General features: G+C 39.8%; 1 protein-coding gene across 7 annotated transcripts in view; it reads left to right on the forward strand.

Annotated features, from left to right (window-relative positions):
• Window positions 1-656: 656 nt before the first annotated feature.
• RAD51B (RAD51 paralog B) overlaps window positions 657-25,288 on the forward strand; it is a 680,659-nt gene continuing 656,027 nt past the window's right edge. For 6 of the 7 annotated variants that reach the window (XR_007128523.1, XR_007128524.1, XM_047735891.1 and 3 more), the window contains exons 1-3: window positions 3,859-3,990; window positions 5,744-5,857; window positions 13,048-13,164. Coding sequence is in view for 5 of the 7 variants with exons in the window: in XM_047735891.1 (XP_047591847.1) it covers window positions 3,907-3,990; window positions 5,744-5,857; window positions 13,048-13,164 (315 nt within the window). In the remaining 2 variants the exon portion in view is untranslated. Of the gene's footprint in view, window positions 879-3,858; window positions 3,991-5,743; window positions 5,858-13,047; window positions 13,165-25,288 lie in introns of those variants that run through there. The other variant, XM_047735892.1, reaches the window with a different exon arrangement.

The following is a 25,288-nucleotide window of genomic DNA, read 5'->3' on the forward strand; positions in this document are numbered from 1 at the left end:
GTTTTCAGTTTAAGCAATTTCACGCAGCATTTCCCAAACCATTTCATCATCAAAGTGTGGTGAAAATAGCAAAGCAGGTGCACCTGGGTGGCTATCCCAGTTAAGTTTCTGCTTTCTGCTCAGGTCATGATCCAGAGTCCTGGGATGGAGCCCCAGTAAGGCTCAGCGGGGAGTCTGCTTCTCCCTCTCCCTCTGCCCTTCCTCTGGCTTATATGCGCGTTCTCTCTCAAATAAATAAAAGATTTTATTTATTTGACAGAGATCATAAGTAGGCAGAGAGGCAGGCAGAGAGAGAGGGGGAACCAGGCTCCCTGCTAAGTAGGGAGCCGGATGTGGGGCTCAACCCCAGGACCCTGGGATCATGACGTGAGCTGAAGGCAGAGGCTTTAACCCACTGAGCCACCTAGGTACCCCTCAAATAAATAAAATCTTAAAAAGAAAAGAAAAGAAAAAAGCAAACCCAAACAAACCCAAGCTCTCTTTCAAAACCTCTTCTAGGGTAGATGGGTTTTTATTCCCTGAAAATTAACATGTCTCTCTGGTCCATTACACATTTTATAAATGTAATGACAAAACAAAGAAAAGAGACAATTCCAAGCAAGGTTTTTCCTGGCTTCTTTCACTCCTTGCTGCTGTTCCTCTACAGGACCTTGATAACCACTGTAACGAGAAACTGACTGGAACTCTTTGACTGATTGTAGTGAGAACTACAATTCCCAGCAAGCAGGGGAGCTAACCTGGTGCTCTCTTCCTACCTCTGATTGGATATTTCGCCAGAGCGATGACCCAGTCAGCATTTGGGTTGTTGCTTTGCGGCGCTTTCCGCGGGGAACTGTGAGGGGTGGGGGAAACTTTGAAAGTTGGATGCCACAGACCCGGTACTGGAAAGTTTCATGTGGGGGGCGTTTGTGGGGAAATGGGATGCGCTCAATATTTTCTGCTCCTTCTTTGGGCCCCTCTCTGTGTTGCTGATTTCGGGGTAGGGGTGAATCTCTCTTTGGTCCAGTACACTCCCCTAGGCCTATAGGTATCTTAACAGGAACCCCGCCGCTGATCTGGGGGCTTCTGGCTTTCTTTTGTGGGAGATGCTGGGAAACTGCTCCTTGTTGGCAAAAGTTATTTTTAGGGGATTCGGGTGACATTTTCGCCTCTTGATGCTGTTTGGGGTCTCGGCAGGGGAGCCCATCATTAAGCGAAGTTTAGGGTCTGCTCGCCTGCTGGTGGTGTTGAAGAAGACGTAGTTAAAGCGAGGAGTTCGATCTCTGGATTGGAATGCGGACTCAACCATTTGCCCGCTGATAGACTTTGCACAAATTTTTCAACTCAATACCTCAGTATCCTTAGTCTGAAAAGTGAGGGAAAACATCGGATCGAAGCTCTTGGAACAGTACTTGGCACGTAATAAGGGCTCAATAAATATGAGCTGTTATCATTACGTAACTGTTTTCATTGAACATCTTACGTGAGGATTTTTACTTTGTTGAGGAGGGAGGGTTTCAGTCTTCAGGATGGAATTGCTTCCCTCACTCCTGTTCACAGGTGTGGGCACGTGCGCGCACACACAGCAGGAATTTAAGTCTCTGGTGGAAGAAACAAACACGCAAGCTGTAATAATACGTTAATAGGATTATCCAACAAATATGTACAAAATATGATGAGAACATTGGAGAGGAAGAGAGTGAGTTGGGGGCAGGCTTTGTGGAGGAAAGTCAAGGAGTCAGGACTAACTGACTTTTGTGCAACCTACCAATCTCTCGTGGCTGGAGAGCTGGTAAGTGAGGCAGCAAATGACGTTTTGCTGCCTGTATTGATAGCTCTGTGTGTCAGGCACCAAATCCCTTAACCTTTCACTACATTCTTAAGAGGTAGATACTCGAATTACCTTTGTTTTACAGATGAGGAAGCACAGACACCAGGAGATGAAGTAGCTGCCAGGAAAGCCGAGGTCTGGACCTTGCAATCAGATACATGAATGAGAGGGAAGTGAGAGACCAGTTGATGAAGGGTCTTTATGCGATCTTAAGAAGTGTGGAATTTATCCCAGGGTCTAATGGTCTCATGGGTAGTTTTAAAGGTGGACAGTGACAGGATTGGAGCAAATTTTCAGGATTTGTGGCAGGATTGTGGTACTGACCTGACCCTTGCAGACCAGTTTGGTGCTTTTTCCTGTCGGCTTCCATAGCACATTTAAAAATCAATGACAATACTTACTGCACGACTGTAATTATTTGTGTATACATCTCTTTTCATCTTTTACTGCGTGTTCCCAAAGGGTAAGGAATATGCTTAGATGATTCTTGTACCCCAGGACTCACAGAGTGTGTGATTAAGGAGGTGTGGAAGGAGCAAATGAATGGATTTTTTTTTTTTTTTTTTGATAGTCAAGGACTAACCGGAGGCAGTATGGATATGATGATGGGAGTGGCCCTAATGAGGCTGAGATAGCAGAGTTGGTTATTGTAAAAGGCCAGGAAGTTTGGGTTCTCCTTTTTGATTGAATTTATCGGTCTAAATGGTGTTATTGCTCAGAACTATCTGATCTGTAAAGACACTAGGAAATGACACAGCAGATATCACTTGGTAAACTATTTGGGAAACAAATCAATACTGACAAACTCCCACTGGAGAATGAGAGGAATGTATTTTGTGTTTGGGAGGGGTGTGTGTGTGTGTGTGTGTGTGTGTGTGTGTGTGGAGAGAGAGAGAGAGAGAGAGAGAGAGAGAGAGAAAGGCAGGAAGAAGAGGGAGAGAAAGGGAGGGAGAGAGTTCATTTGATTCAGAGAATTTAGATGTTATGTAGAAATTTGGGCCATGATATTGGAAATAAACTGGTATCTACACTATCAGTACTGTGTGATTTTGTTCCAGACTGTTACTTCTTTTCTGATAACTATATTGCCTTATTGCCTGGAACAATGAAGAGTTTCTCTTTCTACTCTACTCAAAGGACATCTTGCCATCTCAGTGAGATAACAGAACCTCTCCTTTGCATGCATTATGAAAGGAATCACAGTGATTGTATTCTAGTTCTCTGAAGGCAAATATTTCACGAGTCTCATTTAGCCCCAGTGAGGTTCAACAACAAGAGTGAAATTTAATTGCATGTGAGAATGTGAGCAGCTAAAACAATAAAGACATTTTCAGTTTGTAAATAAGACCTGAAATAATAAAATCTCATCTGAATCAGAGGTTCGCTCTGCCTCGTAGAAAAAGAAGTTAAATATGATTATGGGCTTGTAGTAGGGTGAAATGGTTAAGAGGATAAGCCTTAGAGTCAGACTTCCTGAGTTGAAATTTTGGACCCACCATTAACTTTTTCTGATGACAATGGAATAGCTAACATTTCTAGTCTTTGATGTTCTCATATGTAAAAACTGGATAATTAATCAGACTTTCTTATAGGGCTGTTGAGAAGATTAAATGTGATAATTTATGTAAAGCTCTGGAACAGTATCTGGTACCTAGTAGGTGCACAGTAGATTTATTGTTGTTACAGTGCAGTGAAAGTAAAGGCTTTCTAAGGAGTGCTTGGAAATACTCCTTGAGGATTAATTACGTATCCAAATAAAATTTATAAATGCACTGAAAATCTTAAGATGCTAAACAAATGAGAAGTGGTGTCCTTATATTAATGTAAGAAATACCAAAGAATTGTGTGAGATGCACATTTTTATGTTGTTTTGTTTCTCTGTGTGGATGTTTGGTAGACCTTTAGAAAGATTCTGTAGCCATTCTTTATTTTATCAGTAATATTTTAAGTACTATACATTTCATTTTGCATCTGGAGAAGCTTGAAGAGTTTTTATTTTGTAGTGTGTTTTGGATAGCCTATCTACTATTGATTATGCCCTTTTCCAGTTCTTTTCAGGGTCCTTTTCCTGCTGCATCTGCATCAGGTCCTTAGGCATGGGTAGCAAGAAACTCAGACGAGTGGGATTATCACAAGAGCTGTGTGACCGTCTGAACAGATATCAGATTGTTACCTGTCAGGTAAAATTTATGTACTTTTTCTCTTGGAGAAAATTGAAGTACAAATTAATTATAGATATATGTTAATAACTCCAAAATAAGCCTGAAATATGAAAATTTAACTTTCTTAAAAAAAAAAAAAAGATAAATGACAGTGCTTCTCCAGAGGCTAATTTAAAATAACAGGCTACGGGACGCCTGGGTAGCTCAGATGTTGGTCGTCTGCCTTCGACTCAGGTCATGATCCCAGGGTCTTGGGATTGAGGCCCACATTGGGCTCCCTGCTCAGCAGGGAGCCTACTTCTCCCTCTCACACTCCCCTTGCTTGTGTTCCCTCTCATGGTTAAATTATAATATGCTCCTAATTTTAGAATGTTCCTGTCTCTGTAATACTAACTTTTATAATCATCACTCTACATCATGCTGTCTCTCTCTCTGTCAAATAAATAAATAAAATCTTAAAAAATAATAATATAAAGTAAAAGGCCACTAACGTTGTATTTTCAAATGTGATTTCATTTATCCAGATTCCACTATGTTTTCATTTTGGGTCGGGGAGAATGCTTATAGCATACTGTTAAGTATACTCATGCCATTTATTTGGGATTCTATAGAAGTTTCATCCACTTGAGAGAAACTTTGCAGTGATGTAAGAAATAGGACTTAGATGAGGAGATGGTATTAAAAATGGATAATGTCTCTTGCCAGCAAGAGGATAATTTTCCTATCACTGAATGAGAGAAATGGATAGAGCAGATGTTGCATTTTTTTTTAAAAGATTTTATTATTTAACAAAGAGAGAGATCACAAGTAGGCAGAGAGAGGGGGGAAGCAGGCTCCCCGCTGAGCAGAGAGCCCGATGCAGGGCTTGATCCCAGGACCCCGAGATCGTGACTGGAGCTGAAGGCAGAGACTTAACCCACTGAGCCACTCAGGCACCCCAGATGTTGCATTTTTTTTTTTTTTAAGATTTTATTTATTTATTTGACAGAGAGATCACAAGCAGGCAGAGAGGCAGGCAGAGAGAGGAGGAAGCAGGCTCCCCGCTGAGCAGAGAGCCCGACGCGGGGCTCGATCCCAGGACTCTGAGATCATGACCTGAGCCGAAGGCAGCGGCTTAACCCACTGAGCCACCCAGGCGCCCCCAGATGTTGCATTTTTAAGCACAATAGTGAAGCAGATCCCTCTTGGGTTAAATAAGGTTTTATGTTAAGATTTAATCCTTAATAAGACAGATTTTCAGAGTATGCTACAATTTAAAAAAAAATTGCTTTGTGTGTTAATGGTGTTTTTGTTTCTTCTTAATATATTTAATAATCCTCATGTTCATACTTGAAAACACTCTTAAAAGTATGAGACTTAACATTTCATTCCATAGTCAGTTTTATTGTCTCAATGATTAAATACTTCCTCTGAAGGATCTTATAGCTTAGTAAGAAATCTGTTTCAACCTGAACTTTCTGGTGTCTGTGCCCAAACTCCAGCACAGGGCAGTGCTCATATATACCTGGGTTGGAGGCTGCTGCTATGTGATGTCACTTGATGTGTCCTCTGATATATGCTAAGTAAATTGGAGGATTAGAAGGTAAGTTTATGGCATCATATCTTTCAGTTAAGGTATATAGGGGGCAATACTATAAGAAACATATAAACCTGTGATCTACAACAAACTACGCTTTATCTATACATGGATAGTGTCCATTAAAAGTTTCTTTTTAATTCCAGTATCTTTGTTGCACATATATGTTTTAATAGTCATTTTATGTCTCTTTAGGACTTTTTATGTCTTTCCCCACTGGAGCTTATGAAGATGACCGGCCTTAGTTATAGAGGTGTCCATGAACTTCTATGTATGGTCAGCAGGGCCTGTGCCCCACAGATGCAAACGGTATATATATATGTATTTTTCTATGATTTGGTTATGATTTTTGAGATGATTCTTAATCTCATTGGAAATCTTTTTTGGGGAGTGCCTGGGGGGCACAGTTGGTTAAGCAACCAACTCTTGGTTTTGGCTCAGGTCATAAGCTCAGGGTCATGAGATTGAGCCACTGTGTTGGGCTCTACTCTCAGTGTGGAGTCTGCTTGAGCCTCTCGCTCCATCTGCCTCTGCGTGCTCACTCTCTGAAATAAATAAATCTTAAAAAAAAATAGAATCCTATTTGGGATGAGGCAAAAGCAAAAATAGAGATGAACACCTCAAAAATATTGACTCACACCATTAAGTTAGTCCTTTAATGAGAATATGTGAAAAATTTATATAGTTTATAAACTCATGGGAGACAGTTCCTAATTATGGGAATGAGGAAGCAACAGGAAGTTTTTTTTCCCCTGTAGCTAATAGTGATATTTCAAAAGGACATCTGTGTCTTTTGTTTGGGTAGAATTTGTGGACCTCATGGTTAAATTATAATATCCTCCTAATTTTAGAATGTTCCAGTCTCTGTAATACTATTATAATCATCACTCTACATCATAAAGTACACATACGGGGTTTCTACTTGCTTATTGATTAGATAATACTTAAAAACTTTGTTCGCTCTTTTTTTTTTTTTAGATTTTATTTATTTGAGAGAGAGAGAGAGAAGAGACAGAGAGAGGGGGAGAGCAAGCATGAGCTGGGAAGAAGGACAGAGGGAGAGGCAGAAGCAGACTCATTGTGGAGTACAGAGCCTGAGTGGGGCTCGATCCCAGGATTCTGAGATCATGACCTGAGTTGAAGGCAGCTGCTTAACCAACTGAGCCACCTAGACACCCAAAAACTTCACTCACCCTTGAGAAGAGTTAAAGTCTTTTATAACAAATCCTTGTCAAGTGGTACAATTATTTTATACTTTCTGTCTCATAACTTCAGCTTTTCAACATGTAGATTTGGTGCATGGTAGAAAAGATATTGTTTTCCCAGAATAAGAGTGCCTGGAAGTCTGTTTAGTGCTTTATAAATGTATTTATTTAGGTGAATTATAGATTACTTACCTTATATCTTATACTGAAATTTGTTAACCACTGAGCAAAAAAGTGGAGTTCAATTCTATGAAGTATGAAGGAAGGGATGTTAGTGTCATTTGAAATTTGTGAAATTAATGAATAGATGAAGTATTTTCTTTTGTTCGGATTTAGCTTGTGATCTAAGAATATACCTCATAGGCAGAGTAGTCAGAAGAATTAGAATTGGAGATAGGTATTGGCACGTCTTAGCTTTGTCATTGACCTCCAAGCCTTGAACAGCTCACTTCGTTTTATGGGAGAAGGAGGAGAGCTAAAATAGTAAGTGATGTTGCTGTGACTAGGTTCAATTAACTTGTTACTATTTTGAAGCTTGTAAAGCACCAAGAAAGTGTTTTAGTTTGGCATGTGTCATTCTGTTTGGTCAACATATATGGCGTATTTCTAGTTAGAGAATTAAAGAGAGCATGGGCAGGAAATTCACTTTTCGTCTCCACTTCTGCTACCATTTCATCTAAGGTATCAGTACCATTCCAGATGCCTGCTCTAGAAACCGTCTTTCTCCTTTGTTGTATGTTCACTTCTATAGCATTCTCTAGATTTGAGTCTTGCTGTAAACATTGGCTTAGCTTCAGTACATTTTTCCAGGGAATATATTTTTGTTCATTGATATATTCCTTTAACTGGTATTTATTGAGGGCCAGACATGTAGCATGTACTCTTGTTAGGTCCTGGGGATCTTGTAGTGAACGTGGTAACATCCTGCCCTCATGCAGCTTACAGTCCAGTGGGAGAAGTCAAACATTACACATATAAGTACATAAACAGTTATTTGTAATAATGATAAGTCCTACCAAGGAAAAGTATAAAAAACTCTGAAACTTAAGAACAGGGTTCATTACCTAGTTCCAGGGCTAGGAAGGGCTCCCACTAGGAAGTGACACTTTAGCTAAAACCTGAAGGATGATGAATAGGGGAGAGATAGGCAAAGTCAGGAAGAAGGTGAGCATGGAGGAGTCTGTAGGCAGGGGGACCAGGATGTGTAAAGGCCCTGTGAGAGAGGGAGGATGGCATTTCCGGGCAGTAACATCAGGCTGATGTGATGAACAAAGCGGTGAGGAGCAGATTGACCTCAGAGATGAAGTCAGAGAAGCAAGCAGGAGTCAGATCATGGGGCCTGCAGACATGTAAAGGATTTTGAACTTTATTCTGAGAGCAATAAAAAGTCCTAAAAGGGTATGATCTGTGTTTTTAAAAGCTCAGTCTTATGGGGCGCCTGGGTGGCTCAGTGGGTTAAGCCGCTGCCTTCGGCTCAGGTCATGATCCCAGGGTCCTGGGATCGAGCCCCGCATCGGGCTGTCTGCACAGCAGGGAGCCTGCTTCCCTTCCTCTCTCTCTGCCTGCCTCTCTGCCTACTTGTGATCTCTCTGTCAAATAAATAAATAAAATCTTCAATTTCTAAAAAAAAAAAAAAAAAAAAAGCTCAGTCTTACACAGGGACTTTATAAAAAAACAAGATTCCTGGCACATTTCAGGCTGACTGTGCTGTCCTGATTGTTGCTGCTGCTGTTGGTGAATTTTTTTTTTTTAGAAGATTTTATTTATTTATTCGAGAGAGAGAGAATGAGAGAGAGTGAGTGTGAGGGGGGAAGGTCAGAGGGAGAAGCAGACCCTCCGCTGAGCAGGGAGCCCGATGCAGGACTCGATCCCAGGACTCCAGAATCATGACCCGAGTTGAAGACAGTTGATCAACCAACTGAGCCACGCAGGCGCCCGGTTGTTGGTGAATTTGAAGCAGGTGTCTCCAAGAATGGGCAGATCCGTGAGCAAGCCCTTCTGGCTTACACACTGGGTGTAAAACAAACTAATGTTGGTGTTAACAAACTGGGTTCCAGTAAGCCACCCTACAGCCAGAAGAGATACGAGGAAATCGTTGAGGAAGTCAGCACCTATATTAAGAAAATTGCCTACAGGGGCGCCTGGGTGGCTCAGTTGGTTAGGCGGCTGCTTTCAGCTCAGGTCATGATCCCAGGGCCTGGGATCGTGCCCCACATGGGGCTCCTTGCTCAGCGGGGACCCTGCTTCTCTCTCTGCCTGCCACTCCCTCTGCTTGTGATTTCTCTCTCTCTCTCTCTCTGACAAAAAACAAAATCTTAAAAAAAAAAAAAAACTCTTAAAAAGAAAAAAAAAAAGAAAATTGGCTACAATCCCGACATAGTAGCATTTGTGGCAATTTTTTGTTGGAATGGTAACAACATGCTGGAGCCAAGTGCTGACATGCCTCGGTTCAAAGGACGGAAATTCACCCTAAAGATGGGAATGCCAGTGGAACCACATTGCCTGAAGCTCTGGATTGCACTTCTGGAACCACAAGCCCTTGTGTTTGCCTCTCCACAATATCTACAAAATTGGTGGTATTGGTACTGTCCTTGTGGACCGAGTGGAGACTGGTGTTCTTAAACCTGGCATGGTGGTCACCTTTGCTCTGGTTGGTGTTACCACTGAAGTAAAGTCTTTTGAAATGCAGCATGAAACTTTGAATGAGGCTCTTCCTGGGGACGGTGTGGGCTTCAATGTCAAGAACAAGGTATCTGGGGGCACCTGCATGGCACAGTTGGTTGAGTGTCTGCCTTTGGCTCAGGTCATGATCCCAGGGTTCTGGGATCAAACCCCATGTCAGGTTCCCTGCTCAAAGGGGAGTCTGTTTCTCTCTCTCCCCGCTGCTTGTGTTCTCTCTATTTCTGTCTCTCTCACTTTCTCTCAAATAAAACAAAAACAAAAAAAAAAAAAATAAAAAAGAATGACGTATCTGTCAAAGATGTTCATCATGGCAATGTGCCTGGTGACAGCAAAAATGACCCACCTGTGGAAGCAGCTGGCTTCACAGCTCAGGTGATTATCCTGAACCATCTAGGCCAAATCAGTGCTGGATATGCACCTGTACTGGATTGTCACACAGCTCACATTGCTTGCAAGTTTACTGAGCTGAAGAAGATAGATCATCATTATGGGAAAAAGCTGGAAGATGGTTCCAAGTTCTTGAAATCTGGTGATGCTGCCATCGTTGATATGGTTCCTGGCAAGCCTGTGCGTGTTAAGAACTTCATTATCCTCCTCTGGACCATTTTACTGTTGGTGACATAAGACAGATGGTTGCTGTGGGTGTCATCAGAGCAGTGGACAAGAAGGCAGCTGGAGCTGGCAAGGTCACCAAGTCTGCCCAGAAAGCTCAGAAGGCTAAATGAGTATTATGCCCAGTACCTGCCAGTCCAGTCTTAATCAGTGGTGGAAGAATGGTCTCGGAACTCTTTGTGTCAATTGGTCAATTAATAGTAAAAGACTAGTTATTGATAACAGTTCATCATAAAACCTTCAGAAGGAAAGGAGAATGTTTTGAGGACCATTTGTGTTTTTTTGTGTGTGGTTTTATTATTAATTTTTAAAAATCAGTACTTTTTAATGAAAACAACATGACCAAAAATCTGTTACAGAATTTTGAGACCCATTAAAACAAAAATTTAATGAGAAAAAAACCCCCACAACAACTCAGTCTTGAACACAGATAAGTGATTGGAAAGGAGCAGAAAAATATTCGTGAAGACCACTTAGGTATCTACTCCTATATTCCAGACAGAAAGTGGTTCTGATGAGCGTTTTTCGAGTGGTGTCAGTGCAGATGGCATTATGTGTGTTGTTATGAGAGCTATTTAGGAGGCAGAATGAGTAGGCTTGGTGATTGTTTGCCAGTGGGTAGTGGTGAAATACAGGAAAGTGACAGATGAGTCCTTGATTTTTTTTGCTTTGGGAAACTGGGTAGTACCACTTCCTGAGATAAGGAATGCTGGAAAAAGGATCAGACTTGATGGAGGCAGATCATGATTTAATTTAGTACTTGTTGAATGTAAGGGGCTTATGAAGCATTGAGTGGGGATACGAAGCAGGCAGTTCAGTACTCGGACCTGCTATCTGAAGGAGAGGTCTGTTGAGCAGTTTGTGTTTGGGAGTCCTCAGTGTAAATATGACAATGAGATAAGCGTAAGACCAAGTCCTGAGTGAAGCCAACACTTTAAAATCAGATGAAGTAATGATGCGTCTGAGAAGAAGCAGCCACCACCATAGAAGAAAAACTGGTGAAGTGGCATACCAAAATACTCCTTTTTGTTTCATTTATATACATACTATCATCTCTGATATTGTATACATACTATCCTATCTTATCCTGTTCCTTCATTTTAGTCTTTTTTATATGTGTCACTAATTCTATTATTCTAGTGATTAGTGTTCTTATAGTGGCAAAGGAAGTACTTTAATGTTGACAGATTGGACAGCCTTTGTACGTTTGATAAAATGTCTCCAAGCCTACCTACCAGGCAATAGCCTGATGATATGTTGTAGACAATATTCAGGTATTTCTAAATCAGATGTATACCACATGACTTTTTTCTGTAGTTTTTCTTTTCTTTTTTTTTTTTTTTAAGTGTACCTGAGTATAGCCTTAGAAAAATGTGATAATCCATGGTTTAAATGATCTAAGAATTTAATAGGTGAGACTGGACAGAAGTGGGCACATTTGTCGCTTACAAATATTAATATGCTGGTTTTCCTACATCTTCACAGAAGCAGAAGGGCCTTGGATTTGATATATAGATTTATTAAGTTGTAAACTGGAAGTGGTTAGAAACTGTTTCTGTTCCCATAGTTTATCATAGTATATGGCATGTAGTAAGTACTCCGTATTTGTTGAAAATAAATGAATGAAGGAAGGAAGGAATAATTACTGTTCTATGGCTTGACCTCAGTTTATTTGGGCAATTTGATAAAATAGTTAAGTGACTCTTAATCTCACAAAATAGTAGTAATTTTTAATGTTAGAAATTGTAGGGGCGCCTGGGTGGCTCAGTGGGTTAAAGCCTCTGCCTTCGGCTCAGGTCGTGATCCCAGGGTCCTGGGATCGAGCCTCGCATCGGGCTCTCTGCTCAGCGGGGAGCCTGCTTCCCTTCCCCTCTCTCTGCCTGCCTCTCTGCCTACTTGTGATCTCTGTCTGTCAAATACATAAATAAAACCTTTAAAAAAAATGTTAGAAATTGTAGAGGTAAGTGTTCTTAAACATTGCTAGGTATGTAATCACATTAATCACATTTTATTTATTTATTTATTTATTTATTTATTTTTAAAAGATTTTATTTATTTATTTGACAGACAGAGATCACAAGTAGGCAGAGAGGTAGGCAGAGAGAGAGAGAAGAGGAAGCAGGCTCCCTGTGGAGCAGACAGCCTGATGTGGGGCTCGATCCCAGGACCCTGGGCCAAAGGCAGAGGCTTTAACCCACTGAGCCACCCAGGCGCCCCTAATCACATTTTAAAGGCCCTTTTTCAGAGGAAGGTAACATTCACAGGTTCCAAGGATTTGGTGCAGACAGTTCTTGGGGGGGCCGTTTCTCAGGTTACCATCCCTACCTGCAAGCTATTCTTCACAGACCAACCTTGGTTTGCAAAGATAACTTGAGCGCGCCATTCCTTCTTGCTTTCCACATTGACCCCAGACTTCAACGAGGCTCTTCCTCGTGATTTGGCACCTGTTTATTTCTCTAGCCCCATCACCGGCCCCGCTGGTCACCACACGCCATCTTTCAACCATTCTAACTCTTTTTATTTTTTGTAGTTTCTCTTAGTTTCCATTTTCTCCCTTTCTCTGTGTGTTCTGGCTCTTTGGCAGGAGTATGTGCATTTCCTTTGCTTAACGGCTATTTCACCTCTTAGCTCAGACATCCAGCTCCTCCTGAAGTCTTCCTGGATCACAGAATGCATAGATGAGGTATATACTGTCTCTGGGAGTCCACTCTCCCTGTCATGGTGTCTCTGATATCTGTATTGTAATCGCCTAGTTTCCAGTCCTAATTTCGACTGCTGGGTGACCATAGGTACCATGAGGGCAGGGCCTCTGTCTTCTCTATCATATAGGATAGTCTGGCATAGTCTCTGGCATGGACTAAATATTCATTAAACAAATAAATGTTGGAGGAAAAGAGAGATGGATTGGGGTTCCAGCTGCTAGAAACTGAGGTTTGGAGTGGGTTTCTGGTTTTGAATAGACATGGAGATTGAAAAGAACGTCTTCTTTTTCTTGTTCAGGCTTATGGGATGAAGATGCAGATGTCTGCTCCCCTCTCCCCAGCGTTCTTAGCCACAACCCTTTCTGCATTGGATGAAGCCCTGCATGGTGGTGTGGCTTGTGGATCCCTCACAGAGGTAAAGGAGAAACTTTCCAAATCTCCCACTGGCCTGTAACGTTCAGAGCCAGGAGAAAAAGTTTAGTTGAGAAACATAGATTAGTTCATACCTCAAGGGCATGGTTCTCCACTCAGGACCTAGTATAGTTGCTTTTCAAAAAATAAAGATATTCAGAACAGTCCTTGCTGACCACCTGAAGTCTGCTTCGGTTGCTGTTTCTTAAAATTAACTTAGAAACTGATGAATATTATGAAATAGCATGAAGCGATTTGAGGGAATTAAAAAAGGAACAGTACTTAGTGTATGAGGAAGGAAAATTTGAAATTTTATTAACATGTGGGCAAATCATGGTATTAAACTGAAGTGAGCTATTTTTAGTTTCTGTTGTAGATAAGATTTGGTTCTAGGATGTGATAGGCTGTGTTGGTTATGCGTTGTTGCACAACAAATTACTTCAAAATGAAGTGACTTAAAACGACAAGTGATACTTACTATTTCTGTTTCTTTGGGAGTGGCTTAACTCAGAGATGTCGGTGAGGGATGCAGTGTCTTGAAGGCGTGGTGGGGCTGGAGGATATTTCCAAGAGGGCTCACTCATGTAACTGGGAAGTTGATACTGGTTCTTGGTAGGAGGTCACAGTTCCTCTCCAAAGAGGCTCTCCACAGGCTGCTTGAGTTCCTCAGGACATGGTGGTTGACTTCCCCCTGGGTGAGTAATCCAAAAGAAGGCAAGATGGAAGTGGCAAAACCTTTGATGGTTTAGTTGTGGAAGTTACACACCATTAACTTCTGCCACATTGTCTTCTTAAGAAGCATGTCATTAAGTACAGCTCACATTCAAGGAAAGGGAAAATTGGCTCTACTTTTTGAAAGAAGTGTCAAGAATTCAAGGACATTTCTTTTTTTTAGAGAGGGGAAAGGGGGAGGGGCAGTGGGAGAGGAGGAGAGAGAATCTAAAGCAGGGTCCATGTGGGGCTTGATCTCACAGCCCTGAGATCATGCCTGAGCCAAAAATCAAGAGTTGGACACTTAACCAATGTTGCTTTAATACATTTGTATATTATAATATGATTGCTGATGTAGCAATATTTACCACATAATTATAGTATAATATTACTGTCTATATTCATTAGACTGCATTAGAGCACTGTGGCTTATTTACTTTTCATTACGAGTTTGTACTGTTAAACACCATCACTTTTTTTAAAAAAAATATTTATTTATTTTAGAGCAAGAGAGAGGACACAGGTGAGCTGGGAGGGGGATGAGGGGCAGAGGGAAAGAATCTCAAGTAGAGGCTGTCCTGAGGGTGGACCCTGATGCGCGGCTCAGTCTCTAAGACCCTGAGATTGTGACCTGAGCTGAGATCAAGAGTCAGTTGCTTAACCAGTTGAGCCACCTGGGTGCCCCAACCACCATCACTCTTATCTCCGCACCCCACGCCTTTTTAACTGCCTTTTTAATTTTACAGATTTAACTTTTTAGATTCCACATGTAACTGATACTGTATAGTATGTTTCTTTCTCTGACTTACGTAGTGTAATGTGCTTAGGGTCCGTTCATGTTGCTGCTCATGGGAGGTTATCTTCCTCATGACTGAGTAATTTTCCATTGTGTATATATGCCCCATTTATTATTATTATTTTTATTAACATAATGTTAATAAATGTTATTAATGTTACAAATAATGTTATTTGTTTCAGGGGTACAGGTCTGTGAATCATCAGTCTTACACAATTCGGAGCACTCACCATAGCACACACCCTCCCCAATGTCCATCCACCCAGCTGCTCCATCCCTCCAAACCCCTCCCCTCCAGCAACCCTCAGTTTGTTTCCTGAGATTAAGAGTATCTTATGGTTTGTCTCCCTTTCTGGTTTCATCTTCATTTTTCCCTCTCTTCACCTATGATACTCTGTCTTGTTTCTCAAATTCCTCATATCAGTGAGATCATATGATAATTGTCTTTCTCTGATTGACTTACTTTGCTTAGCATAATACCTTCTAGTTCCAGCCACCTTGTTGCAAATGGCAAGATTTCATTTTTCGATGGCTGCATAGTATTCCACTGTGTATCTATACCACATCTTCTTTATCCATTCATCTGTCAATGAGCATCTAGGCTCTTTCCATAATTGGCTCTTGTGGTCATTGCTTAAATGCTGCATTTTTAAATCCATTCACCTGTGATGGACATTTAGGTTGTTAACATATCTTGGCTATTGAGAATACTACTATGATAATCATTGGAGTGCAGGTATCTTGAAGAAATAGTTTTTACTTCCTTTGGGTATATATCCGGAAGTGGAATTTCTGAGTTGTATGTAAATCTATTTTTAATTGTTTTGAGGAACCTCTATATTGTTTTCCATAGTGAGATTGAAGATATTTAGAAACTACCACACTTCTTTCCTGCATGCTGCATTGGCGTGCTTACTGGTCCAGTGTGGTAACTCACGCACTTACCAGGATACTCCTGAAGAACTTCTTGCCTGAGACTTCTAGGGGCTTAGATATTTTAAGCAAACAAGAGCAAACTCTGACATTCTCATAGTCATGAATTCCAGTGTAGATTTTTTTCTTGAAAATGGGCATTCTGTTTTAGATACTATACCTTATTTTATGTCCTGTCTTCTAAGAAAGGTTTAAAAATATGTGTGTGCTATGCTTGGAGGATGCCTATTAGATAGTTGATATATGAGTGAGCGAATCTTTCAAAGAAACAACCCCCCCTGCTGTTGCAGGGTACTGCCACCAGATGGCGCCAGAATCTTACTATACGTAATCTTTTTGCACTCTAGCGGGACCTCTTCAAGTGAGTTTGTAACGGCAGTGTTCTACAGTTATAAAGTTACTTAAATAGCAAAAACTGAACTTAAGATTAACTAACAACTAATTTAAAAAAATGTTTTAGAATACTTTTTAATACTTTTTCACTTGGCATTTGTCAATTCTTTCTGAATCCAAGTGTTAGTTACCAGCCACGTTGGTGTTTTGTCATGATCTGCTTGGTGGACTTGGAGCCCAGATACTCTGACTGCATTTTAGTGGCCAGTTCTGTACTTCCTGTTTTAGTTACAGGTAGCCTCTTCAGTTGTTTTGGGATTTTTTTTCAGTTGACTATAGGGAGTATTTCTATTTACCTTTTATTAACAAAATTTTAATGTATATTATATATATATATATACATATATATATATATATATATATAAGATTAAATATATTCTGCATGTGTAAGTTATGAAGTCTTATGACCCTATGACTTAATAAGAACCAGAACAATACCAGAACCATTGAAACTAACCGTGGGCTTCTCCCTGATCCTATCTTTATCCTTCATTGAGATGTAATCTTTGTCCTGAATTTTTACCATTCCTAAAATTTTTTTCCCCTATAGTTTTCTTTTACTGTCTATGTACCTAAATAGGTGCTATGACATTTATTTAGTTTTGCTTTGTTTTGAGCTTTATTAAATCATTTCTGTGATTAATTCATATCATATCTCTTCTGAGAATTTTTTTTTTTCACTTAATAATGTCTTCTAAGATTTACCATGTTGTGTCAGGTGACAGGAGTATAATTCCCTTTTCCTGCTGTATCATATTCCATTTTGAAAATATGCCACGATTTATTTATCTTTTTTCTTGTGGGTTGTTTCTAGTTTGCGGCTAATATAAACAAATACTTTGAAAATTGTACATGTCCCCTGCATCACATGTACAAGTATTTCGCTGGGACAGGGATTGTCAAATTACTGCCCCATGATCAAATCTAGCTTGGTGTCTGTTTTTGTAAACAAAGTTTTATTATAACACAACTATGCTGATTTGTTTATGTTTTGTCTGCTGCTGTTTATATGATAGAAGGCAGAGTTGAGTTAGTTGTGGTAAAGATCTCATGGTCTGTAGAGCCTAAAATATTTACTATCTGGATCCTGTCTAGGGTATCTACCTTGGAGTGATTTCCTGGTTATAGGATATGTGCATAATGCAACTTTGCAGAATCAGGACAAATTGTTTTCCAGAGCAGTTGTTCCTGTTTGAATTTCTACCAGTGATGTTCAGGAATTCTTCTTGCTCCATGTCTTCATTCCTTGGTATTATCAGATTTCTTAACTTATGCCCATCTTTGGCATCTATGATCTTAGTTTTCATTTTCCTGATTTCTAATGAGCTTGAAAATTTTTTTCACAAATCATTTGGTTATTTCAAAAGCAGTTTTATTAAGGTACAATTTAACCACTATAAAACCTCAACGATTATTAATTGGATAATTCAAGTAATTTTCTAGTAAGTCATCACTATAGTCCAGGTTTAGAACAGTTCCATCACCTTAAAAATTTCCCTCATGCATATTTATAGGTAATCCTTGCTTCCATCCTCAGCCTAGGGTACCCACTCATCTGTTTTTCTGCTTCTATCTATATATTTGTCTTTTCTAAACATTTCATATAAGTGGGATCATCTAATATGTAGTCTTTTGTGTTTGGTTTCTTTTACATAGTGCGATGTTTTTGAGGTTCACCCGTGTTGTAGCATGTAGTAGTAGTTTGTTCCTTTTAACTGTGGATTTGTATCGCGTTGTATGGCTGCAGCACATTTTGTTTATCCATTCCTCAGTTGATGGACACTTAGATTGTTTCGTTTTCACCCAGCAGGAATAATGCTGCTATGAACATTCATGGATAGGTCTTTGTATGGACATAGGTTTTTGTTTCTCTTGGGAGATTACTAGGAGTGAGTGGATAATGGATACGCTGAACTTTTTAAGAAACCCCCAGACTGCTTTCCCAAGTGGCTGTACCATTTCACATTCTCACTGGCAAAGTGTGATGGTTTGTTTCTCCGCATCCTCACTAACATTTAGTATTGTTTATCTTCTTGACTTTCGCTATTCCAGTGGGTGTGAGTGGTATTTCATTGTTGGTTTTTTTTTTTTCTCCCCCTTGCACCACTGGGGGACAATAGGCAACCCCATCTGCACTCTCACAGCCAGGCTTGTTGCGGAATTGCCAATTTCATTGTAGTTTTAATTACACTTCTCTAATGACTAATGATATCGAACACCTATTCATGTGCTTACTGGCCATTTGTGTATTTTCTCTCTTTTTTTTAAAGATTTATTTATTTATCTTAGAAAGAGAGAATGCCTTTGCGTGAGCAGGGGGAGGGGCAGAGGGACAGGGAGAGAAAATCTTCAGGCAGACTCCCTGCTGAGTGTGGAGCCCCAGGTGCAGCTCCATCCCACAGCCCTGACCTCATGACCTGAGCCAAAATCAAGGGTCAGATGCTTAACTGACTGAACCACCCACACACTCCCTTTTGTGTATTTTCTTAAGTGAAGTGTCTAGTCAGATCTTTTGCCTATTTTTTAATTGGTTGTTTTCTTGTTACTGAGTTGTAAGCATTCTTTATATATTCTGGATACTAGTCCTTTATCAGATGTAGGATTTGCAATTGTTTTCTTCCAATCGTTGGCTTGTCTGTTCATTGGTTTCTTCATGGCAGCTTTTGGAGCCCAGTCTATGAGTTTTTTTCTTTTATTGATGGTGCTTTTGGTCATCTCTACAAATTCTTTGTCCAGCCAAAGACACAGTGATTTTTGCTATGTTTTCTTCTAAAGTTTCAGTTTTAGGTTTTACATTTTGTTTATGATCTATTTTTTTTAAGATTATTTATTTATTTGACAGAGAGACAGAGATCACAAGTAGGCAGAGAGGTAGGCAGAGAGAGAGGAAGGGAAGCAGGCTCCCTTCTGAGCAGAGGGCCTGACGTAGGGCTCGATCCCAGAACCCTGGGATCACGACGGGAGCCGAAGGCAGAGGCCTTAACCCACTGAGCCACCCAGGAGCCCCTGTTTATGATCTATTTTGAGTTAATTTTTGTGTGATCTATTGTGAACTAATTGAGTTAATTGCATACTGACTCTTTTTAAATATTTTATGATAGTTTGTATAAATTAGAATTATTTGTTTCTTGAATATTTGATAAAAATTTTCTGAAAAATTGTCTGATCTTGGTATTTTCCTTGTGGGAAGATTTAAAAAAATGAAATAAATTCCTTTAATGCTTTATGGGACTATTCATGACTATTTATGGTTTTCTGTTTCTTACTGAGTAGTTTTGGTGAGCAGGGTAGCCTGCTCCCAGTCTCTCTGCCTACTTGTGATCTCGGTCAAATAAATAAATAAAAATCTTAAAAAAAAAGTCTGGTGAGAGTTTAGAATATTATTATTCTTTGCCTTTTTTTTTTTTTTTAAGATTTTATGATTTATTTGTCAGAGAGAGAAAGAGAGAGAGAGAGAGAAAGCAGGGTGAGGGGCAGGCAGAGGGAGAAGCAGGCTCCCTGCTGAGCAAGGAGTGTGAGGTGGGATTCAGGACTCCATCCCAGAACCCTGGGATCATGACTGGAGCCTCAGACAGAAAATCAACTGAGCCACCCAGGTGTCCCTATTATAGTCTTTTCAAAGGACTGTGCTTTTTGTTGTTCTTTTTTGGTCCTCTCTATCTTTTCTTCTACTTCAGTGATTTCTTTTATTTTATTATCTCCTTCTATGTAATAGCATGTTTTGTGAGATTATTTCTACACCCCAAAAAGTTATGTACATTTAATCTATTAATTTTCAGTTTTTCTTTCTTTCTTTTTTTTTTTTTTACTCTGCTCTTGTAGGCTATGAATATCCATTGCTTCATTTTTAAAATATAAAATGAAATTTATTTGTATAAAATGAAAATTATAGCAGTTTCATTTTTATTTAGTTTTAATGGTATTTTAAAATTTCCATTATGATTACTTCTCCAATTCATGAGTTATTTGGAATTTTTGAAAATCTAAATTACTTATTTAAAAATTTATCTTTTAAAAATTAGATTGTTAACCTAAATTCATTAGTCAGAGAACTTTATGTGATACTGATTCTCTAAAAATTTCTGAAACTTGTTTTAAGGTGTAATATGTGATCAACTTTTATAAAAATACTCTAGGTGCAATTTAGAAGAAGGATTATTCTCTAATATTTAAATGCTCTGCATATATGACCATTAAATTCAGCTTGTTATTTGGGTTGTACAAATCTTCTTTATCTTTACCAACTTTTTTTTCTCAGCCTGACCTAATAGTAATTTAGAAAGGTTGTTAAAATGTTGTTGAATTGACAAATTTACTTGTAGTTCTATTATTTTTTACTTAATGTATTTTGAGCCTATTTTATTGTACTTTGACTTAACACATTTAGAATTGTCCTATGTTTTTAGAGAACTGAACCATGTACTTGGTTCTTCTATATAGCACTTGTCACTGTTAGAACTGTAGCGTTTGTATGCTTAATTAGTGCATGTCTTCCTCACTGGAGAATAAATTCCAAGTGGGCAGGGATTATGTCTTTATAGTTAGATTCACAGGATTAGCATATGTAGGAGGTACTTAATAAGTATTAGTTGAGAGAATGAGTTTGTATTTAAACACTTACGTAGTGCTTGTTTACTGTAATGCTTTGGTTATTGCTATGTCTTTTATATTCTCTCCTTGGATCTTGAAATAAGCCAGACTTTAGTAATTTTTAATGTTATATTTATTTTGATTTGTATACCATTAAAAATTATCACAATAGTACACTTAAGGAATATGAGTTTTCTACTTAACTGATCTTTTTTTTTTTTTTTAAAGATTTATTTATTTATTTGACAGACAGAAATCACAAGGAGGCAAAGAGGCAGGCAGAGAGAGGAGGAAGCAGGCTCCCCGCTGAGCAGAGAGCCCGATGCAGGGCTCGATCCCAGGACTCTGGGATCATGACCTGAGCCAAAGGTAGAGGCTTTACCCCACTGAGCCACCCAGGCGCCCCCTTAACTGATCTTTTATTGATGAACATCAGTGATTTTTTCATTTTAGGAGTTTTTTTCTTAAATATCTCTAATATCTGTGTATCTTAGCTGCATATTTATAGATCTGTTAAATATTGCTGTTTAACAAATCATTCCAAAGTTTAGTGGCTAAAAACAGCAAGAAAGATTTATTACCTCACAGTTTCTGTGAGTCAGGAATTCAGGAGCATCTTAGCTGGTTTTCTGGTTAAGGTCTCATGAGATTACAGTCAAGGTATTGGTGAGGCTGCAGTCATCTGAGAACCTGACTGGAGGTGGTGGGGATGCTTCCAAGATGGCTCACTTATGTGGCTGGGAAGTTGGTCCCGGCTCTTGTTGGCAGGAAGTTTCAGTTATCGGCCACCCGGACCTCTCCACAGGACTACTTGCCTGTCTTCCTGACATGGCAGTTGACTTCACCTAGAGTAAGTGATCTTAGAGAACAAGGCAGAAATGGCATTGTCTTCTATGGCCTGGCTTTGGAAGTTACATAGCATTACTTCCGCTGTAGTCTATTACATAGACACACCTGTTACAGTGTGGGAGGGGAGTACAGAAGGGTGTGAATACCAGAGTGAGATCATGGGGTCCTTCTTAGAGCCTGGCTATTACTGTATATGTGTGTTGATATATGTATGCATGCGTGTGTGTGTGTGTGTGTATGTGTGTGTCTAAGTCTTTTTTTTTTTTTAAGATTTTATTTATTTATTTGACAGACAGAGATCATAAGTAGGCAGAGAGGCAGGCAGAGAGAGAGAGGAAGGGAAGCAGGCTCCCCGCTGAGCAGAGACCCCCATGCGGGGCTCGATCCCAGAACCCTGAGATCATGACCTGAGCCGAAGGCAGAGGCTTTAACCCACTGAGCCACCCAGGCGCCCCAATGTCTGTGTGTGTAAGTCTTAAAAAAACTTTATTACTTCTCTGTTCCCAGAGACTTTGTGGTAGACAGAATTCTGAAATGGCCTCCCAGAGATGCTGTGCCACAATGCCTGGAACCTGTGGATGCGATGAGCTAGCATTCCCGTTATTATGGCATGTTCTGTGGCACAGTTGACTTTAAGACAGGGAGATCTACTGATCTGCTTCCATGGGCCCTTGAAAACTGAGGTTTCTCTGGCTAGAGGAGAAACCAGAAAGATCGTGAGAAGGAAGGTAGGTAGGTGGCCTCTCTATGCAGTGAGCAGCCCTCGGAGGACGGCCAGAGAGGAAACAGCTCAGATCCGCAGCTGCAGAGTGGGCGGTTTTGCCGCGCTGGCATCTTGATCTTGGCCCGGTGAGACTGAGCGGAGAGCCCTGTCAAGCCCATCCAGACTGACTGCTAACCTACGGAAGCGTGAGAACCTACAGAAGTGTGAGATAAGAAACGGGTGTTGTGTTAGGCTGTTAAGTTTGTGGTAATTTGTTACAGAATGATAGAGAACTAATATGGTATCACTGGAGGTGTCTAATTAATTGCCTTGCATGATCTTTGTTTCTGGTTAAAAGGTCAAACCTAGAGTCCCAGATACGAGGTAGATGTTCCTGGTGAGAGAGGTAAGGCAACTGGTAGGATAAACTTAGATGAGGCCTGGAGACGAAAGAGGGAGTAAGAATAAGTCTGGAAACATTCTGCTAGTGTTTTTATAGCTGCTCCTTCCTGATGCCCAGTTTCGATTGATGTGGACGTCGCTGAATCTGTGTAGGTGCAGTTACAGCACCGAGATCAAAAGTGGAAGTAGAGAAGCACTCCTCGTGCCGAAAGCAGAAGCAGCAGAGGAGAAACCAAAGCAAAACCGCCTCTGCAGAATCACAGATGGAACTGAACTGCGGGGCTTTGTCCCATTCCCTGGGAACATCAGATTCCTTACTCGAGGAATATCTAAGCAGATAATTCGGCATCTGCTATTACTATGTTTGAATTTTGAATATTACTATGTTTGAAATTTACAGTTTAAAAGTTTACATAATGTGGAGGTCAAACCACATGGTAGCCTTCTCATAGGGGATCATGTACATTAAATCAGTGTTTTTCAATCGTGTTTTCATTTTCTCCCCTTATGAGCTTTTTAGACATTTTTTTTCTAATGAAGCTTCCTTCCCCATGGGATTTTAATCCCACAGATACACTATATGCCTGTTTATGTACTGTCTGTTTATCTGTGTTTTAGGTTGAAAAAGAATAAAATCTAACCACCCCCATCCCAAAAGCAGGTTTCATCCTTGGGGTCAAGATCACCCCTACTAAGAATGTAGAATAAAGATGCTAATATGACTTGGTAAAATTAAGGTTGTATTTAAAGGGATTGCCAAAAAAAAGTGTTTTCATACTGCAATCCTGAGGTTATTGGACTAGAGAACTGGTCCAAACTCATGTCAACAGATAGGGGATATAAGATCTGCATATCTTTGTTCAAGAGTACCTCTGGAAGTGTAAACCTATGAAGCCTGCCAAATCTTCACAACATTTGAGAGGGACGATTATACCCAGATCCTTGCTCTAAATACTGAGAAAGGATGTAGCACGTTTTTACTATTGGTATTTCCTGATGCATTTCTATGCTTTGTTCATGATTTAAGTAGACCACTTGTCCTTGAGCGGGTCAGTTTTGCTTTGGAAGTGACTATTTTTGTCACTTAGTCCTATTTTGGCATCCTGATTTCTCCTCAGAACAGTTAAATATGCAGTTCTTATTCTTTCTTATTGGCAAGGTTAGCTGTGGCCTGCAAGATCACTGGAGCTAATAAGGCAGGATCGTAAACTGAAGTGCCTTCAAGGACCAGGCATGTGATAGGAATGCATAAACAGTGAAGTACAGGGCATGAATTTTTGATTAGTCAATTTTGGCTGCTTACACTGCTTACAACAGCAGCAAACATTTATTTTTCTTGCTCATGGGTGTGTAGGTTGGCCAAAATGGGTCTCATCTCCTTCAGAATACAGCCAGGTTAGGTGTGCTCCATGTTTGACAACAGCAGTAGGATTACTAGGGAGAAACTTCCAATTCGCATTCCTTGACCATAATCCGCTGACATGGTTTGTTTATCCTGCCCAGTGTTTTGAAAGGCAAGATAAGCCCCGGTCCTAATACAGGATCTTAGCGGGTGTGGTTGATTGGATCATTGCTCCTAATTCTTCGCTCACTTCCTGGTTTAGAAATAAATGTCTTTCTCCATAAAGATTTCATAGAATCTTTTATATAGCACATGTTATATGACTGTTAAATGGATGATGATGTCCCTTGATACTGTTTGATGTTTTCTTTTTTAACTGTGAAGCTTGGGGTACTTGTCATTTCCATGTCCTCCTGTGTTTTTCTGCTCAGTTCCCCTCCCTTCTTTTTTGTCCCTTCCCATGTACTTGAAAGATAGCAGTTATTAATATGAAATAAGAAGGAATAGTGGAGAAAATCCAAGATATAAAATCTTCCACATGTTGATGTAAAGTAATTTAAGATCAAGGTTTTTTTCACAAGGCAAAGTACTACCTGGCCTTTCTGAGATTGAGATTTTGTTTGTTGTTTGTTTTAGGATTTTGAGAGTTAGTTATTTTTCAAATGAATTCTGTAGATCAAAGGCCTAATTATGTTTCTACATGATTGTAGAGCAAATGGAGACAAAAGATGGGTGAGGGGCATCATTTAAAAAAATGATATGAAGTTTCCAAAGGCTCTTTTCTCAGATCAGAACCAGGCAGTCCTTAAATTTTCTCACGTGAGGTATTGGTTTGGCAGATGGCCCATCCTGTTGCCCCCATCTTCAGTGAGAGGAGAGTTAACTTGGTTTTAGGTCCTATCAGGTCCAGGTTTCACATTCATCTCAACCATTCAGTCTCTCTAAAGATTAGAATGACTAGGCTTCATTTTTACTTCAGTACAACTAGACTTTCTTTGCTTAGGAATAATTCTCTTTCTCCTTTAAACTAATTGTTAATATTTGCTTTCCTGTTGATATTTGAGTGATCCTCACCACTGGTTATTTTCTTTCAGTTCTTTTATTTCTCAGGCAGGGTTGAAGCCCAGGATCTAAACTATATGAAGCTGATTGTATTTTACTGGTGTTTTCTGTGTGTAAATGTTGTATTCACTCTAGAGTTTCCAAGAAACAACTAACTGAGACTATTCTGGTTTGGCATGTTCTCTCTTTCTAACCACCATTGGAGCTGAACCTGGGAACTGAACACAACTTGAAACTTTGTGGTTTGGCTGGGAGAATTCAGAGCTAAACTATCTGAAGCTAAAAATTATTAATGTTGAAATGTTTTAACCCACTAAGTAAACCTGAAAAAATAATGAAATTTAACT

The sequence above is a fragment of the Lutra lutra genome, chromosome 7, assembly GCF_902655055.1.
Source record: "Lutra lutra chromosome 7, mLutLut1.2, whole genome shotgun sequence".
NCBI lineage: Eukaryota > Metazoa > Chordata > Mammalia > Carnivora > Mustelidae > Lutra > Lutra lutra.